This window comes from Mycteria americana, chromosome 26, assembly GCF_035582795.1.
Source record: "Mycteria americana isolate JAX WOST 10 ecotype Jacksonville Zoo and Gardens chromosome 26, USCA_MyAme_1.0, whole genome shotgun sequence".
In the NCBI taxonomy this organism is placed as follows: domain Eukaryota; kingdom Metazoa; phylum Chordata; class Aves; order Ciconiiformes; family Ciconiidae; genus Mycteria; species Mycteria americana.
The window spans coordinates 526,824-540,959 of record NC_134390.1 but is presented as its reverse complement, the minus strand read 5'-3'; the positions used below and the strand labels follow the sequence as shown (position 1 = coordinate 540,959).

At 73.5% G+C, this 14,136-nt stretch overlaps 2 protein-coding genes across 2 annotated transcripts in view; one reads left to right on the top strand and one right to left on the bottom strand.

Annotated features, from left to right (window-relative positions):
• ITGB7 (integrin subunit beta 7) overlaps nt 1-226 on the top strand; it is a 10,683-nt gene extending 10,457 nt beyond the window's left edge. Inside the window, 1 exon segment of the mRNA XM_075525316.1 lies at nt 196-226. Coding sequence (XP_075381431.1) covers nt 196-226 — 31 coding nt within the window.
• Nucleotides 227-462: 236 nt separating this feature from the next.
• TNS2 (tensin 2) lies at nt 463-13,968 on the bottom strand. The gene is given in 18 exon segments (XM_075525575.1): nt 463-1,876; nt 1,878-1,992; nt 2,734-2,850; nt 2,948-3,013; nt 3,260-3,389; nt 4,536-4,611; nt 4,701-4,761; nt 5,211-5,323; nt 6,289-6,372; nt 6,578-6,642; nt 7,386-7,508; nt 7,598-7,648; nt 9,745-9,916; nt 10,635-10,684; nt 10,780-11,010; nt 12,224-12,261; nt 12,525-12,636; nt 13,874-13,968. Coding segments are annotated over 18 exon segments (2,823 nt in total). The 5' UTR covers nt 13,940-13,968; the 3' UTR covers nt 463-723.
• Nucleotides 13,969-14,136: the final 168 nt, after the last annotated feature.

Here is a 14,136-nt window from a genome sequence, read left to right as displayed (position 1 = left end):
CTTTGCACCCCCTAGCCCCTCCCATTTGCCTCCCCCAGCCCCTCTGTGGCCACTAGCCCCCAAGAAGCTCCATTAGCCTCCCCATTAGCCCCTTTGCCCCCAGCAAGCCCCCCCCAGCCCTCTGCGGCCACTAGCCCCCAACAAGCCCCCCTAGCCCCAGCAAGCCCCCCCCCAGTAGCCCCTTTGCACCCCTAGCACCCTCCCCCAGACCCTCTGTGGCCACTAGCCCCCCTATAAGCCCCCCAGCCCCTCAACACACCCTACTAGCCCCCCCATTAGCTCCTTTACCCCCAACAAGCCCCCCCCAAGCCCTTCTGTGGCCACTAGCCCCCCCATAACCCCCCCCCAGCCCCTCTAGCCCCCCCAAACAAACTCCCAGCCCCCCAACACACCCCGCTAGCCCCCGTACCCCCCCATTAGCCCCTTTGCCCCCCAACTCCCTACACCCAGACCCCCCCCCCCGTGTCCCCCCCCCCCAGCCCCTCACCGGTGGGCTCCTGGGGGTCCGGCTGCCCGGGGATGCCGTAGCCTTCGCGGGCTTCCAGCCCGGGGGGCTCGTAGCCCACCTTGCCGTAGGGGTCCCGGGGGGCCGGGGGGGGCCGGGGGGGGGCCCCGTCCCTAACCCCAGCCCGGGGCGGCCGCAACGGGGGCAAGCGGGGGGCTCGAGGGCCTCGCCGGGGGCCGGAGGGCGAGGGGGGGCCCCCCAGTTTTCACCCCCCCGCTCTAAGCGCACCCCATAAAGCGGGGGGGGTGGGCAGCGGCGGGGGGGCCTCGCCCCCCCAGCCCTGGCAATCCTGGCAGGGGCAAAGGGGGGCCAGCTCCTCCAGCAGTAGGTAGCCCCCCCGCTTGGCGCCCGTAGCCACAGGGAGGGAACCCCTCAGAGAGCGAGCGGTGCACCCCCCGCTTCTCGCCCCCCCCCCGGCCCCTCGTAGCCCCCCCCGGGCCCCCCCTGCCGCCGCTCCGGGCTCCCCTCGGCCCGCAGCGGGGTCCCTCGGGGCTGGCGGGGCCGGGGGGGCGGTGGCGGCAGGAGCAGGGGGGGGGCCAGGCTGGCCCGGCGGCACAGGGAGGGGGCCAGGGTGCTGTAGGGTGCTGGGGTGCCGTAGGGTGCCGGGGTCCCATAGGGTGCCGGGGTCCCGTGGGTTGTTGGGGTCCCATAGGATGTTGGGGTCCCGTGGGATGTCGGGGGCCCGTAGGGTGCTGTGGTCCCGTGGGATGTTGGGGTCCCCTGGGATGTTGGGGTCCCATAGGATGTCGGGGGCCCATAGGGTGCTGGGGTCCCATAGGGTGCCGGGGGTCCCATGGGATGTCAGGGTCCCATAGGGTGCTGGGGTCCCATAGGGTGCTGGGGTCCCATGGGATGTTGGGGTCCCGTGGGATGTCAGGGTCCCCTGGGATGTCGGGGTCCCATAGGGTGCCGGGGTCCCGTGGGATGTTGGGGTCCCGTGGGATGTTGGGGTCCCGTAGGGTGCTGTGGTCCCCTGGGATGTCGGGGTCCCATGGGATGTTGGGGTCCCATAGGGTGCTGGGGTCCCATAGGGTGCTGGCGTCCCATGGGATGTTGGGGTCCCATGGGATGTCGGGGTCCCGTGGGATGTCGGGGTCCCGTGGGATGTTGGGGTCCCGTAGGGTGCTGTGGTCCCCTGGGATGTCGGGGTCCCGTGGGATGTCGGGGGTCCCATAGGGTGCCGGGGTGCCGCAGGACGCGACATCGGGGTGCTCGTCCTCCAGGATGGGGGTCTCCCGCTCCCCCAAGGGTGCCCCCCGCACCCCGAAGCCCCCCAGCAGCCGCTCCAGCTCCCGGCGCTCGGCAGCGGTGGGGGGCGGCGGGCGGCTGGGGGGGGGCTCGGCCCCGGCCTCGCCGCCGCTGGGGGGGCTGGGGGGGCGGCGGCGGGGACTCGGTGCCCCCCCCGGGGGTCCAGGGGCCGGACGCCCGCTTCTTCTGCACCCGGGCGTAGGGGCTGCCGTCCAGCGGCCCCCGCGTGTGCGAGAGCTCTGCGGGGGGGGGCACGGTGGGGGACAGCCCCACGCACCCCCCGCGCACCCCCCCCCCGGGCATCCCCCCCACGCACCCCCCGGGCATCCCTCCCCCCACACACTCCCCGGGCATCCCTCCCCCCACACACTGGGACCCCCAGAAAAGGGGGGGGACACCCGCGTGGCTGGGCTGTGACCCCGAAAAAGGGGGGGGGACGACACACACTTGTGTGTCCGGGGCGGGGGGGGGCTCTGGGGACAAGGGGACCCTCCTGCCCCTGCGGGGACACCCAGGAAGGGGGGACCCAAGTGGACACCGAGGATGGGGGGGGGAACCTTGTGCCCACGGGGGGGACCCATGTACCCACGTGGAGACCCCAAGGATGGGGGGGGGACCCCGGGGACGGGGGGGGGGACACCCCCACATTTCCATGCAGGGACCCTGGGGACGGGGGGGGACACCCACATGCCCATTATGGAGCCCAGGAAGGGGGGGGGAAAACCCTTGTGCCCACGGGGGGGGACCCTGGGGACGGGGGGGGAACCCATGTACCCACGTGGGGACCCCAAGGATGGGGGGGGGGGACCCCGGGGGAGGAGGGGGACACCCCCACATTTCCATGCAGGGACCCTGGGGACGGGGGGGGGGACGACCCACGTGTCCATTATGGAGCCCAGGAAGGGGGGGGACCCTTGTGCCCACGGGGGGGGACCCCAGGGCCGTGGGGCCCCCCGTGCCGCCCCCCGGCCCCCCCGTACCCTCCAGGCTGTCCTCGTGGTGCAGGTTGAAGCCCTCGTACGAGTCCCAGCGCACGGCCGGGTCGCCCACGCCGTAGTCGATGGAGACGGCGGGGTGGCTGCGGAGGGGCTCCCAGCCTGGGGGGGGGCACGGGGGGGGGCCGTGGGTGCCTGGCGGGGGGGGGCCCGACCAGGGGTCCCCAGGGGTTCACACCCCCCCACCCCCCCTCCACACCTTTGATCTTCTCGGGGCCGGAGGAGAAGACGAACTCGACGCTGGCTTCGAAGGGGAAGCGCTCGTCTGGGGGGGGGGACACACACACACAGAGGGGGTTTGGGGGGGCAGTGGGGGGGGGGCACGGCCCAGCCCCCCATTCCCTGCACCCCCAGCTCCCTGCACCCCCCAAATCCCCCCCCCCCTTGCACCCCTCCCACGCCCCCCCTCTCCTCGCCCCCTCCTCGCCACTCCACGGCCCTGCGGCACCCTGAGCCCCCCGTGCCCCCCCCAAACCCCCCCACCCCCCCAACCCCCCCCGGCCCCCCCCACCTCGCCAGGCCTCGTCCAGCTCGTCCTTGCGGAAGCCGAGCTGGGAGCCGTGCACGGTGCAGGTGTGGAACTGCACCCGAAAAACCACCTCGCGCCCGGGGCCGCGGCTCTGCCTGTGGTAGCACTTCACCTGGGGGGGGGCACCGCCTCAGCGCACACGCGTGTGCAAGGCCCGGCCTGCGCACACGCAGCCTGGACACCCCCCCCACCCACCGGGCACGCCTGCACGGGCGGGAGCCCGCAGCCGCGCGTGGCCCCCTCCACCCGGCACCCTTTGCACCCCCCCCCCTTTGCACGTGCACGCCTCGTACACGCTCCGAGCACGCGTGCCCTTCGCGTGCGCGCCCCTCGCGTGCACCCCTTGCACACGCACCTCTTGCACAGGCACCCGTTGCGTGCACCCCTTGTGTGTGCACCCCTTGTGTGTGCACCCCTTGCACGTGCACCCCTTGCACACATGCCCCTTGCACGCGCGCCTCGTATGCGCGCCCCTTCCACGTGCCCCTTGCACACGCACCCCTTGCGTGCGCTTCTCGCACCCGCACCCCTTGCACGTGCAGCCCGCGCATGCAGCCCTCCACATCTGCATCCTCCACGCGTGCACCTCTTGCACGCGCACCCCCTTGCACGCGCACCCCCTTGCACATCCAGCCCTTGCACACACACCCCCTTGCACATGCATCCCTTGGATGGGCACCTCTTGCATCCCCCTCCTTGCACACCCCACCCTTGCATGTGCACCCCTTGCACACCCCACCCTTGCACACCCTCCTCTTTCACCCCCCTTGCACACCTTCCCCTTGCACACCCCCCCTTGCACACCCCCCACCCCACCCTTTCACCCCCCCTTGTTCCCCCCCTTGCACACCCCACCCTTGCACACCCACCCTCGCACCCCCCCTTGCACACCCTCCTCTTTCACCCCCCTTTGCACCCCCCCTTGCACACCCCCCCTTGCACGTGCACCCTTTCCACCCCCCACCCTCGCACACCCCCCCTTGCACACCCCCCCTCGCACACCCTCCCCCTTGCACCCCCCCCTTGCACCCCCTCCTCTTTCACCTCCCCCTTGCACCCCCCCCCTTGCACGTGCACCCTTTCCACACCCCACCCTCGCACACCCCCCCTCGCACACCCTCCCCTTTCACCCCCCCCTTGCACCCCCCACCCTCGCACCCCCTCCCCTTACACCCCCTCCTCTTTCACCTCCCCCTTGCACCCCCCCTTGCACCCCCCCTTGCACCCCCCCTTGCACCCCCCCGCACCCCCCGCTCACCATCACGTCCCCCTTGAGCAGCAGGGCGGGCTCCAGGGTGACGCAGAGGCTCTGGGGGCCGGGGCCGGAGGTGCTGCTGTGGGGGCAGGGGGGAGCGAGGGTCTGGGGGGGCCCCGGGACCCCCCGCCCGGCGCAGGGGGGGTTGGGGGGGGGGCACACACTCACTAGACCCCCGAGGTGTAGACGAGCTGCATGGACTGGTAGATCTTCAGGAAGGGCTGGTAGCCTGCAAGGGGGGGGATCAGCCTTGGGGGGGGGTCCTGCTGGGGAGGGGGCCCTGCCTGCCCCGGGGGGGGGCCCTGCCGGGGAGGGGGCCCTGCCTGCCCCGGGGGGGGGCCCTGCCTGCCCTCGGGGTCCCTGCCTGCGCCGGGGGGGGTCCCTGCCTGCCCTCGGGGGGTCCCTGCCTGCCCAGGGGGGTCCCTGCCTGACTCGGGGGGGGGGCCTGCCTGCCTCGGGGGGGTCCCTGCCTGCCTCGGGGGGGGATCCCTGCCTGCCCCAGGGGGTCCCTGCCTGCCCGGGGGGGCCCTGCCTGCCTCGGGGGGGGATCCCTGCCTGCCCCGGGGGGTCCCTGCCTGCCCTCGGGGGGGCCCTGCCTGCCCCAGGGGGGGGGTCCCTGCCTGCCCCGGGGGGGTCCCTGCCTGCCCCAGGGGGGGGGTCCCTGCCTGCCCCACTCACCGGCACCCGGCTCGAAGGCGGGCAGGGCGGGCAGCAGGACGTGGTGCAGGAAGAGGGTGCTGCTGTTCATCTTGATGCTCCCCGAGAGCAGCCCGCTGAAGTACTCGATGTACCTGGGGCAGCGGGAGCTCGGCACCCGGCACCCCAACGCCCCGGCACCCCAACACCCCGGCACCCCTGCACCGGCTGCTCCCAGCACCCTGCACCCCAACAGCCCGGCACCCCAACGCCCCGGCACCCCTGTACCGGCTGCTCCCAGCACCCTGCACCCCAACAGCCCGGCACCCCAACACCCCGGCACCCCTGCACCGGCTGCTCCCAGCACCCTGCACCCCAACAGCCCGGCACCCCAACACCCCGGCACCCCTGCACCGGCTGCTCCCAGCACCCTGCACCCCAACAGCCCGGCACCCCAACACCCCGGCACCCCTGCACCGGCTGCTCCCAGCACCCTGCACCCCAACAGCCCGGCACCCCAACACCCCGGCACCCCTGTACCGGCTGCCTCCCAGCACCCTGCACCCCAACAGCCCGGCACCCCAACACCCCGGCACCCCTGCACCGGCTGCTCCCAGCACCCTGCACCCCAAGAGCCCCAGCGCCCTGTACCCCTTGCACCCCAACAGCCCCAGATCACTGCACCCCCAGCACCCTCCTCCCCCAGCACCCTGCACCCCAACAGCCCCAGCACCCCTGCACCGGCTGCTCCCAGCACCCCTGCACCCAGCACCCTGCACCCCAACACCCCAGCACCCCAACAGCCCAGCACCCCCAGCACCCAGCTCCCTGCACCCCAGCACCCTCCTCCCCCAGCACCCTGCACCCCAACACCCCAGCACCCCAGCACCCCACTACACCCTGCACCCCAGCACCCTGACCCAGGCAGGGAGTTGGGGACCTGCCCCCCATTGCTCCATCAGCCCCCCCCATCAGCCCCCTGCCCTGCAAGCACCCCCTGCCCCCCGTGTCCCCCCGTCCCCCCCATGTCCCCCGTGCCCCCCATGTCCCCCGTGTCCCCCCGTGCCCCCCATGTCCCCCCATCCCTCCCGTGCCCCCCCGTGCCCCCCGTGCCCCCCACCTCCTCTGCGAGGGCTGCAGGGCGGCCGCCACCTTCTCCTCGCAGAATTTCCTCATGGTGAGGGTGCCCAGGGCCTGGTCGGCGCTGGGGGGGGGGGGCGGCAGGGCCCTGCGTGGGGAGGGGGACCCCACGGCCCCCGACACCCCCCCCCAAACCCCACGCCCCCCCCCATACCCCCCCGTACCCCCCCTTTCACTCCCTCCACCCACCCCATATCCCCCTGCCCACCGTAACCCCCCCGTCCCCACCCCATGCCCCCGCCCCCCCCCGCCCCCCCAGGCCCCCCTACCTGGCCGACACCTTGCTGTAGTGCATGTAGGCTGCCACGATGACGCCCGCCTTGCCCTTACTGCCCTGGGGGCGGGGGGGTCAGGGACCCCCAGCCTCAGCCCCCCCCCCCGCCCCCAGGATGGCCTCTGAGCTCCCAGTACCTCCCAGTGCCGCCCAGCACCCCCCAGTGCCCCCCCGGTACCTCCCAGTGCCCCCCATGGCCCCCCAGCTCTGCCTATGCCCCCCATGGCCCCCCCCCAGCTCTCTATGGCCCCATGGCCCCCCCAGTTCCCTCTATAGCCCCCCCATAGCCTCCCATGCCCCTCCCAGCCCCCTATAGTCCCCCCATGGCCCCCCAGTTCCCCCTATAGCCCCCCAGTTCCCCCTATGCCCCTCCATGGCCCCCCCAGCCCCCTATAGACCACCATAGCCCCCCCAGTCTCCCATGGCCCCCCAGCCCCCCATAGCCCCCCAGCCCCCTATAGTCTCCCATAGCCCCCCGTAGCCCCCCAGCCCCCTATAGTCTCCCATAGCCCCCATGCCCCCCAGCCCCCTATAGGCCCCCAGTTCCCCCTATGCCCCCCATGGCCCTCCCAGCCCCCTATAGTCCCCCCATGGCCCCCCAGCCCCCCATAGCCCCCCAGCCCCCTATAGTCTCCCATAGCCCCCCATGGCCCCCCAGTTCCCCCTATGCCCCCCCATGGCCCTCCCAGCCCCCTATAGTCCCCCCATGGCCCCCCAGTTCCCCCCATGCCCCCCAGCCCCCTATAGCCCCCCATAGCCCCCCCTGCCCCCCAGCCCCCTATAGCCCCCCCATGGCCCCCCACCCTGCAGTGCAGCACGGCCACGTGCTGGGGGTGCGCCCGCAGCCAGCCCTCCATGGCCTTGCAGATGGAGCAGAGCTTGTCCAGGGGGGGGGCGTGCAGGTCCGGCCACCCGAAATCCTGCACCTGGGGGGGGCACGGTCAGCGCCAGGGCCCCCCGGGACCCCCAGAGCCGCCTGGGACCCCCCCACCCCACCCCAGGAGCCCCTCCTCACCTTGGGGTTGAGGCGGGCGATGTCCCGGCGCTTCTCCGACAGGTTGAAGAGCTGGGGGGTGGGGGGCGGAGGGGGGTCAGGGGGGGTCTGGGGGGGCCGGGGGGGTCGGGGGGGTCTGGGGACCCCCGGCCAAGTGCCCACAAGGGAAACCGAGGCGCAGCCCCAGCTACGCCGGACCCTGCACCCAGGGGATGCCGTCCCCTGCCCCACAGCTGGGACCCCAATCTCCTGCCCCATGGGGGACCTTGGTGTCCTGCCCCACAGCTGGCATCCCTGGTGTCCTGCCCTTGGGGACCCCTATGTCCCATCCCTGGGGACCCCAGTGTCCTGCCCCACGGCTGCGACCCCCCATGCCCTGCCCCAGCCCCACAGCTGGGACCCCCATACCCTGCCCCTGGGGACCCCAATGGCCCTGGGGACCCTGGGGACCTCGCCCTGGGGACCCCCGTGTCCTACCCTTGGTGACCCCAGTGTCCTGGCCCCATCCCGTCCCCAGGGACCTCCTGTCCCGCCCCTGGGGACCCTGGTGTCCTGCTCCCACGCTGTCCCCAGGACCCCATGTCCTGCCCCAGTCCTGCCCCCATGGACCTGTGCCCTGTCCCCAGGGAGCAGTGCCCTGTCCCCAACCTGCCCCCGGGGTCCCCACTGTCCTGTCCCCATCCTGTCCCCAGGGACCCCCATATCCTGTCCCCGTCCTATCCCCAAGGACCCCAGTGTCCTGCCCCTGTGGACCCCAGTCTCCTGTCCCCATCGACCCCGCTGTCCTGTCCCCATCCTGCCCTTGGGGACCCCACTGTCCTGTCCCCGTGGACCAGTGTCCTGTCCCCATCCTGTCCCCATGGACCCCACTGTCCTGTCCCCATGGACCAGTGTCCTGTCCCCATCCTGTCCCCATGGACCCCACTGTCCTGTCCCCATCCTTTCCCCATGGACCACAATGTCCTGTCCCCAGGGACCCCCATATCCTGTCCCCGTCCTATCCCCAAGGACCCCAGTGTCCTGCCCCTGTGGACCCCAGTCTCCTGTCCCCATCCTGTCCCCATGGACCCTGATGTCCTGTCCCCATCCTGCCCTTGGGGACCCCACTGTCCTGTCCCCATGGACCAGTGTCCTGTCCCCATCCTGTCCCCGTGGACCAGAGCATCCTGTCCCCATGGACCCCACTGTCCTGTCCCCATCCTGCCCTTGGGGACCCCAATGTCCAGCCCCCTGTCCCCATCCTGCCCCCACAGACCCCACTGTCCTGTCCCCATGGACCAGTGTCCTGTCCCCGTCCTGCCCTTGGGGACCCCAATATCCAGCCCCCTGTCCCCATCATGTCCCCACGGACCCCACTGTCCTGTCCCCATGGACCAACATCCTGTCCCCATCCTGTCCCCATGGACCCCACTGTCCTGTCCCCATCGACCAGTGTCCTGTCCCCATCCTGTCCCCACGGAACCCACTGTCCTGTCCCCATGGACCAGCCCCCTGTAGCCATCCTGTCCCCACGACCCCACTGTCCTGTCCCCATCGACCAGTGTCCTGTCCTCATCCTGTCCCCATGGGCCACAGCATCCTGTCCCCACGGACCCCACTGTCCTGTCCCCATCCTGCCCTTGGGGACCCCAATGTCCAGCCCCCTGTCCCCATCCTGTCCCCATGGACCCCACTGTCCTGTCCCCATGGACCAGCCCCCTGTCCCCATCCTGTCCCCATGGACCCTGATGTCCTGTCCCCATGGACCAGTGTCCTGTCCCCATGGGCCTCACTGTCCTGTCCCCATCCTGTCCCCACGGACCCCACAGTCCTGTCCTCCTGTCCCCATGGACCAGCGTCCTGTCCCCATCCTGTCCCCACGGACCCCACTCTCCTGTCCCCATCCTGCCCTTGGGGACCCCAATGCCCTGTCCCCATGGACCAGCCCCCTGTAGCCATCCTGTCCCCACAGACCCCACTGTCCTGTCCTCATCCTGTCCCCATGGACCACAGCATCCTGTCCCCATGGACCCCGCTGTCCTGTCCCCATCCTGTCCCCACGGACCCCACTGTCCTGTCCCCACGGACCCCGCTGTCCTGTCCCCATCCTGTCCCCACGGACCCCACTGTCCGGTCCCCACCCTGCCCCGGGGCCCCCGCTGTCCCCCCGCCGGCCCGGCGCCCCTCACCGTGTACTTGTCGCGGTGGCGGGAGGCCAGCATGTGGGCCACCTCGCGCAGGTGCCCCGCGGTACCGCGGCTCCCCAGCCCCCGCGGGAAGCGCAGGCAGATGATGCGCTCGGTCACGTACGTGAGGTCGAAGTCGAACGGGCGCTGCATCACCTGCTCCAGGCTGCAGCTCCTGGGGGCACGGGGCCCTGCACCCCCGAGCCACGGCACCCCCGGGCACCCACCCACCCCCGAGCCACGGCACCCCCGGGCGCCCCCCCCGAGCCACGGCACCCCCCGGGGCACCCCCCCACCCCCGAGCCACGGCACCCCCGGGCACCCCCCACCCCCCCGGGGCACCCACCCACCCCTGAGCCACGGCACCCCCCCCCCGGGGCACCCACCTCCCCCGGGGAACCCACCCCCCCCGGGGCAACTCCCCCCCGAGCCACGACACCCCCCCCGGGGCACCCACCCACCCCCCCCCCCCCCCCGAGCCACAGCACCCACCCCCGGGGCACCCACCCCCCCTGCGCCATGGCACCTACCCACCCACTCACCCCCGGGGCACCCACTCCCCCCTGCGCCACGGCACCCACCCCCCCACATCCCCCGGGGCACCCACCCACCCCCCAACCCCGGGGCACAGCACCCACCCCCCCCAGGCGACAGCACCCACCCCCGGGCCACGGCACCCACTGGAGCACCCCTTGCCCCCCCAGGCTCCCCCCAGCACCCCACCCCTTGCCCCCCCAGGCTCCCCCCAGCACCCCACAGCCCCCTGGGCTCCCCCCTCCGTAGCACCCCATAACCCCTTGGCCTTCCCCCACCCCCATAGCACCCCATAACCCCCTGCCCCCCCAGCACCCCAATGGCCCCCTGGGCTCCCCCCCACCCTGCCCCTCCCCTACCTGGGCAGGGTGTTCCGCTGCCGGGTGCTGTTGAGGGACTTGGTGGAGCCCTGGGGGGGGCACGGGGGGGTCATGGGGGGCCCTGGCCCACGGGGGGGGGGGACACACACGGAGGGGGGACAGGGAGGGGGCCCGGGGGACTCACCAGGTGCTCGCTGCGTCGTGCGGGGGCCGTGTTCCTCCCTCTGGGGGGGCAGAGCGGGCTGTGGGGGGGCGCGGGGGGGGCCCGGTCCCCGCCGTGGGGCGCGGGGCCTTGCCTCAGTTTCCCCTTTCCTGCCCGCAGCCGGGGGGGCGCGGGGGGGACCCCCGTGGCGGGACCGGCCCCCCCAGCACTTACCAGCTCGGGGGGGGGCTGAGCTTGGCACGGGGATGTCACCTGCAGGGAGCAAGGGGGGGGTCACCCTGCACCCCAGACGGGACCCATAGCAGGAGCCCGGGGCAGGGCCCTGCCCCACAGAGGGACCCCAGCCCCATAGCAGGACCCCAGCCCCATTTCCTGTAGCAGGGAGCCCATAGCAGGACCCTATAGGGGGGACCCCAGCCCCATAGAGGGTCCCCAACCCCACACCTTGAACAGGACCCCAGAGGGGGACCCCAGCCCCATAGACGGACCCCAGAGGGGGACCCCAGCCCCATAGCAGGACCCCCAACCCCATTTCCTGTAGCAGGGAGCCCCATAGCAGGACCCTATAGGGGGGACCCCAGCCCCATAGAGGGTCCCCAACCCCATGGAGGGAGCCCAGCCCCCCGGCAGTGGGACCCCACGGAGGGACCCCAGCCCCCCCATCAGTGGGACCCCCCGGAGGCCCCCCCCAGCAGGCCCCCCCCTCCCTCCCCGCCGTCTCTGCCCCCCCCGTGTTGTTCTTGGCGCAGGCGCCCGGCCGGGACAGAGGCTGCGATTGATGCGGGCCGGGGCGGGGCGGGGGGGCGGGGGGGGCCGGGGCTAAATATAGCGCGGGCGGCACAGGGGGCCTTTCACGGGCTCCTGCCTCAGTTTCCCCCAAGGAAGAGACACCCCCCCCCGCCCCCCCCCCCCCCAATCTTCATTGCTTCCCCATCCCGGGGGGAAACTGAGGCACGGTGGGGGTGTTAAATCCCGGGGAACCCAGGCATCCGGGCCCCCCCCCCATGCTGGGGGGGGCAGGAGCGTCCCCCCTGCCCCCCCCCAGTATTGGTCCCATGGGGACCCCGCGTTTTACCTGGGGGGGGGGGATGGGGGGGGACCCTGCTCCGTCCCAGGACCTCGGTGCTCCTGCCTGGGCGGACACTGACCCCCTTGTGTCCCCCCCCCCCCCCGGCCCCCGTGTCCGTCCCCCCCCCGTGTCCGTCTGTCCCGCGGTTTGTCCAGCTGCAGCCCCGGGCCGCCGGCCAAGGCCAGCGTTGCACAACGGTGGGGGGGCTGCGAGGGGGGGACGGGGACGATGTGACACCCCCCAACCCAGAGCATCCTGCTGGGGGGGGATGGGGACGGACAGGGGGGGCTGCGTGTGCCCCCCCCCCCCCCCCAAACGCTGGGGACCCCGACAGTGGGGGAGGACACGACACTGTCACCCCCTGGGCCACCAACCGCCCCCCCCGGTCCCCCCTACCTTCGCCTCGCATCTCTTGTGGCTGGTGATCTTGCACACTGCGGGGGGGGGGGACACAAAAGGGACATCAGGACCCCCCCAGCACAAACCAGTCCAGGCCACCAGCACCCCCAGTAACCTCCCACTCCCCACAGCATCCCCCCCCAGCTTCCCCCCCCTAACTTCCCCCAGCACCCCCTCCCCAGCACCCCCCGCTCCTGCTTCCCCCCCAACGCCCCCCTAGCATCCCCCCTGCATCCCCCCCGTGGGGCCGTGGGCCGGGGGCCGTGGGGCCGTGGGGCCGTGGGGCCGTGGGGCTCACCTCTGCAGACGAGGCCCCTGGGGGCCGAGGGGGTCTCGGCAGGCAGCGCACGCCCCCCCCCCGCCGGAACGCCTTCTCCCCGAAAGCTGTGGGGCACGGGGGGCTGCCGGGGCTGCGGGATGGACACCCGTGGGCGTGGGCACCGGCACCCGTGGGCGTGGGGCCGGGGCCGGGGGGGGGGGGACAGGTATGGGTGGGCACGGGGGTGGGCATAGGGGTGCAGGGACCAGTGCCCCCCCCCCCCCCGCCGTGTGGGGACTCTGATGGTGCAGGGACACAGGGACACGTCACCCCACGGGTGCCCGGACACACGGACACAGACACACCCCCACGTGGACACGGACATGGATGTCATGCCCACGGGCACAGGGACACACGGACGCACACGCCACGTCCATGTATGCACGGACACACGGACACACGTGTCACCCCACCCTTGCAGGGACACACGGACCCACGGACCCTGCCTCACACACCCCCGCAGCCCCCCACGGAGGGAAACTGAGGCACGGACACCACCCACCCCCCCCCCCACGGGAGGGGGCTGAGCCGGGGGGGGCCGTGGGTACCAACAGCGTGGGCTGCCCCACGCCCGGCTGTCCCCAGGGCCCCCCCCGTGTCCCCTCCGCGCCCTCCCCCGTGGCTCCCTCCCGCGTCCCCCCGCCGTGTCGTCCCCCCGTGTCCCCCCGTGTCCCCCCCCGTGTCCTGGCCCCGGGCCGGGGACGCCGTGTCCCGCCGCAGGAAGCGGGGCCGGGACCAGCCCAGGAAACGGGGCCCCGGGGGCGGGAGCGGCCCGGCCCCCCCGGGACGGCCCCGCCGGTTCCCACGGGCGGGGGGGGGGGCGTGGGAGAGAGGGAGAGTGGGGGGGGGCAGCGTGGGAAAAGGGGGAGAGCGGGAAAAGGGGACGGGGGGGGCGTGGGAAAAGAGGGAAAGTGGGAAAAGGGGGAGAGTGGGGGGGCGTGGGGGGTGGGGGGGAGCGTGGGAAAAGAGGAGGGGGAGGGGAGGCGTGGGGGGGCGAGGGGGGGGCAGCGTGGGAGGGGGGCGCGTGGGAAAGCACCCGTGGGGGGGGGGGTTGTCTGCAGCAGCACCGCCACCCCCAACACAGCCCGCTGGGCTGAGCCCCGGCCAACTCGCGTCACGCGTGGGGAGGGGGCTGCTGGGCGAGACCGCGGGGGGGGGTCCCACGGGCAAAACCGGGGGGTAACACCGGGGGGGGCGGGGGGTGTCCCGCCGCAATTCCTCCTCCTCCCCCCCCGCCCCTGCACCCCGGTTCCCACGGGGGACACCCCCCCCCCCACGCGGGCTCCCCCCCCCCCCCCCGGAGGACACCCCCCACCCCCCCGCCCTACCGTGTCGGTGCCGTCGCGGCGGCCGAGCGCCCGCAGCAGCGTCCCCACCGCGCCCGGGGGCTTCATGGCGGCGGGACGGGGCGGACCGGGGGGACCGGGGGGGACCGGGGGGGGACCGGGGGGGACCGGGGGGGACCGGGGGGACCGGGACCGGCTCCGGGAGCGGCTCCGGGACCGACGGGCGGCCCGAGGATGGGCCGGACCCGCCCCGGCTTCCGCGCACACAAGAGCCGCTTCCCGTGCCCGGGGGGGGGGACACACCG